This window comes from Temnothorax nylanderi, unplaced genomic scaffold (genome assembly GCF_030848795.1).
Source record: "Temnothorax nylanderi isolate EJ_2023f unplaced genomic scaffold, tnyl_v1.0 TNYL_tig1375_pilon, whole genome shotgun sequence".
NCBI classification, from domain to species: domain Eukaryota; kingdom Metazoa; phylum Arthropoda; class Insecta; order Hymenoptera; family Formicidae; genus Temnothorax; species Temnothorax nylanderi.
This window is the reverse complement of record NW_027250437.1, coordinates 1-4,805: the sequence shown is the minus strand read 5'-3', so window position 1 is coordinate 4,805 and position 4,805 is coordinate 1. Positions and strand designations below refer to the sequence as shown.

At 37.2% G+C, this 4,805-nt stretch overlaps 1 protein-coding gene across 4 annotated transcripts; it reads right to left on the bottom strand.

Moving 5' to 3' along the window:
* Window positions 1–643: 643 nt before the first annotated feature.
* LOC139787268 (alpha-tocopherol transfer protein-like) lies at window positions 644–4,090 on the bottom strand. 4 transcript variants are annotated; one of them, XM_071726338.1, is made up of 5 exons: window positions 3,948–4,058; window positions 3,323–3,725; window positions 2,326–2,647; window positions 1,814–2,177; window positions 644–1,490 (listed from the first exon to the last, which is right to left on the bottom strand). In XM_071726338.1, the coding sequence occupies exons 3-5, from the start codon at window positions 2,607–2,609 to the stop codon at window positions 1,236–1,238; spliced, it is 903 nt and encodes a 300-aa protein (XP_071582439.1). In that variant the 5' UTR covers window positions 2,610–2,647; window positions 3,323–3,725; window positions 3,948–4,058; the 3' UTR covers window positions 644–1,235. The 4 variants fall into 4 exon arrangements, with proteins under 4 accessions (XP_071582439.1, XP_071582438.1, XP_071582441.1 ...); XM_071726337.1 differs by lacking the exon at window positions 3,323–3,725 and having other exon boundaries at window positions 3,948–4,090; XM_071726340.1 differs by lacking the exon at window positions 3,323–3,725 and having other exon boundaries at window positions 3,954–4,071.
* Between the last annotated feature and the right edge of the window lie 715 nt (window positions 4,091–4,805).

Here is a 4,805-nt window from a genome sequence, read left to right as displayed (position 1 = left end):
TCAGAGTATCTAGAAAGGGGATGGCTCCGTCGACTTCTATTTCGTGTGTAAATTTTAGACGAGGGTGGTAATTATTAAAAACTGTAAGAACATCGTTGATTTTGTCCTTAGGTATTATGGCAATAACATCATCGACGTATCTGCGGAAAAACGACAAACAAAAATTGAGCTCGGCAAGGCAGTGAGTTTCCAAATCATCCATTACGTTATCAGCCAATACTAGTGATAGAGGAGATCCCATCGGGCTGCCAAAGATCTGTTCATATGTGTTTCCGTTAAAACTGAAACTCGTCGATCTCAGTACCAAGTCAACTACCAACTCAATAGCGTGCAAAAATTGCGGCAAACTGAGCTTTGTGGTCTGAGAGATATCTTGCCACCGTTTCTCTATTGCTTTAAGAACTAACTCCTTAGGGATATTGATGAAAAGAGTATTAATTTTCACTGACGAAGAAAAGAATTTTATATTTGGTTATTTTAAATAATAAAATTATTGTTTATATTAACATTAATATTTATTTAGATCAAATTAATTAACATCACTGTAGTAATTATACTATTAGATTTAACCAGAATAGTTGATTATATGCAAGTATTAATGTCTCGCACTTATACAATAAAATAAATTTACAATAACGATAAAGAATTTCTTGTTTCTTATTTATTTGTTCAATACAGTAAATAAGATTGCAACGTTTGCTTCGCATTTTATATGAGAATAACTTTCTTAACGTATAAATATATTTAAAATGTTTAAATTTAATACTAATCTTTGTTGAAATTAACATAATAATATAATTTTATCTGTTACTAAATGTTAGGATTGAATAATTAAATTTGATTGCCGCAGAAAAACATTATATGTATGAAAAAACGCAAATAAGAAACCTGATTACCAAGTAAAGTAATAAGAAGTAATAACGTGAAGTAATAACGTGAAGTAATAAGAAGTAATATAATTAAATTTGTGATTCGTGCATGCAATTATGATATATCTAACTATTATATGCTTAATCTGATCTAATCTAATAAACAATCAGTATAATTGTTATTAGTTGTTATTACTATACTATATTTAATTCCATAAAGATTGGTTAAATATTTAATGTTAATAAACATGAAATAGATTAGTATTTTTATTTTCCAAAACTGTGTGGTTATCGCCGCGTATTCTAAAAATAAAACCAAATAGCTATAGCTATACCATTGGTGTTGCAAAACATTTAATTATTCAATCAATCGATTTCGAGCTTTTTAAAGCTTCCTTCAACTCCAAACAAATCCGTTGCTGTCCTCGCCTTGCCCGATCGTAGCGCCTCATTAACGCGATGACCTTCTTCCTCTTGGAACCAAGCAACGTGATCTACCAATTTTTTGACTTGTTTATCATGTAACTCCTGTAGAGAACCGGCTTGACCGCCTGATTCATTCGGAAGAACTTCGAGCGGTATGAATTTCTCCAGAGTGTCGCTCGTGGTATGCATATGAAACTAGAATTTATAGAAACATATAGTTCAAAACTTTTATACTTTTTTCATCGAATTATATTCCGCTCCACGCAATTTTTTCCAAAAATAAAAATATAATTAAAATACGTATTTATACATACGTATTATATACGCAGTAAAGAAGTAAAATACACTATTTCTCTTATCTCTTAGCATTTAAAATTATATTTTCGAAGATGCAGCGTTGTTTAATATATAAACAATTTGCTATATCAAATAGGAAATTTGATCTTTTCACTTTTTCACTTTTAATGTAATGATGTGGATAATTGATCGGTAATGTGCGTATATAATTTCAATCTTACCATATCCATCAACTGCTTTTTCATGAATGGTCTCATCATATTCATAATGACATCTATTACCGGAGAAGAATTCATAAAATGGAAACCCTTCAATCTGACAGGCAATCCTTTTTGTAGATAGTAGAGGAATTTTTTTATGCCCATAGGACTCAAACGGCCGACGTGACCGAAAGAAACGTTTTTCACGTCAAATAATATTATGTGGCCTTCGCAAGTGCCCTCGGTGTAAAGCCATAGATCGATCACCATATTTAGGAATTTCATCACATCGTTGTAAACAAAATGCGATGGATCGCTGTCTAGGAATCTTCCATAAATGATTTTATAGCCTTCTTTAGTAGTTCCTTCCAAAATTTGTTCTGTTCTGTCGATAATAAGATCACTTCTACTTTGTATGCGAAATTTCTCTGCGAGAAATATTGCTGCATCCATTTGTCGTGTATAAGGAATACCACACACATATGAATGTAACGAATAATTAAAAAGAAAAAGATTATAAATAATATACTTACGCCGTTTCAATTGCTTTTTTGAGTTCCTTATTGTTATTAGAATCTCGATTGCAGAAGAACTCAGGTACGTGAGTCCTAACTGTGTAAAAAGTATCGATAGTAGTTTTCGTCGGTTCGAGTCGATAATAATTGCTATGCAAGAACAATGCTAATTCGCTGTCTGATATCTTGGGCAAGTGAGGCTGTTTTTTGCACCATTCTCTCAACATTTGAATATCTGCCTCTTTCAATTCAGGATTCTTCTTCAGTTCCTCCTCGAACGATACTAGTTTTATCGAAGCCATCGATACTGGTTTTATCCAGCCACTTTGAATTTAAACTCCTATGGAAGTAAAAGCAATAACAATGTTGACAGAATCGTATAACTACACTACTACATTGTATATTGTAGCAAAACTGGATATATTTTTTATTTATACGTATATACAGGTATATAGGTGTAGCAAGGTATGTGACTGAAGGGGCCGCGTGAAAGTCGTTCAACTCGCGAACTTTCAATACATAAATATGTAACAACATTTGCTTTCATTTATTTGATCCTGCGCTAAAATAGCATTGATCTGAAAAGCTTTGCGAGATAGGTATGTTTTATTCCTTCATAATACAAAGAGATTACAGCAGATTCTATATGTATACACACACACACACACACACACACACACACGCACACGCACACGCACACGCACACGCACACGCACACGCACACGCACACGCACACGCACACGCACACGCACACGCACACGCACACGCACACGCACACGCACACGCACACGCACACGCACACGCACACGCACACGCACCGCACACGCACACGCACACGCACACGCACACGCACACGCACACGCACACGCACACGCACACACACACACATATATATATATATATATATGTGTGTGTGTGTGTGTGTGTGTGTGTATTGTGTATATATATACATATGTATATCTTATTATAGGTATATAAAATAACGACATATGATTGAAGAAATAGGGACCATTACGTTAAATTTTTATATCTCTTCGGGAGTCGATCTCTCGACGAGATCGTCCCGATTGAAATGCCGGGATACGCTCAGAGATGAGCGCGAAGACAATCGGTTGCGCGAATCCTCAGATTCGCTGAAGGATCGTGCGCGGGAGAAAAACTTGAGAGTTCGTGTCGTTATTAACAAAACGTTTATTTCGTGCACAAGGTGGAGCAAGGCGACGCCCGGAGCAATTCGCGTACACGCGGAGATTTTCGTCCTTCTGACAAGGCCGTTCCGCGAATCGGATGTAAAAATCGGAGATCTTGAAATCGGAGATCTTGCAGTCGGAGATCTTGCTCGCGAGGCCGAGGACGATCGCGAGAATGATACGGGCGTCAGCTCACAAAATCACAGAACACTCAGTGTTATGGCCAGTCTACAATGAGTCATTAGTCGTTAGTCAGATGTCGGAAGAAATAGTCATAAGCGTATCGTAAGGCAATCGGAAGTCTGTAATCGGTGATCGTAAGAGATGGCATTTGGCCAATCGCTTACGATCGCCGATTACAGACTTCTGATCGCCTTACGATACGTTTATGACTTTTTCCGACTCTCTTCCGACATTTGACTAACGACTAACGACTCATTGTAGACTGACCTTTACCGCACGCAAACGATTTTCAATTTTAGAACGCTTGACACGAGATTTTATCAAAGATCGTCAGCTCTCGTACGAACGAGCCGACGATTCAAAGTCTTCTGCCTGCTCCGAAACTCTCCGTTCGGTAGGTCGCGCCGTGGAAAACCTGACGAACTGCGCTTATTCGGCCAATCACGCGTGACTCTATTTCAAGCTTTAGTATTTCATTATAGGGTTGCTAATGCTCGCGCGTCGAGCACGTGCTACTGTTGCTGAGGCGCGGTGCTTCAACGAATAATCGCGCGCGACGCTCTTCGAGGCGCGTGATCGCGGCTCACGACTGAACAGTTACCGGGCAGCGAATATCGACGAGTTTAAATTGTATGCCACACGATATAGATAATATATTTCGTTTTGACTTTCAAACAATATCAATGCAATATTATATTAACTTGTTTATGTGCGGAATCTTCCAAATAATGCATTACAATGTGGAGTTGAACGTAATCGAAAAATGATTGCGTGCCCAATACTTAATTCTTTGCAAGCCAACTTGTCTTGCACAATTGTTAGACTAAAGTATGATCATTTTAATGATAGCGAATGAAATATATACTTATAAGTTCCATATACCTCGGATATACGTGCTACACGTATGTGAAAGAATTTCGGTTGTCTCACGATCAGCCTGATGTCTTGGACAGTACTAATTGAGATCTGCATAGACCTTTTAAACTGTACCAGTGACGAAGCGGCAATGGAGAATGTAGCGTGACAGTTGAGTACGTTTATTGACGTACGTGACGAAACATGCTATCTTCGTGATAATTAGGGAATGTATGAAAATGTATGAAATTCTACTTTATAGACACACTA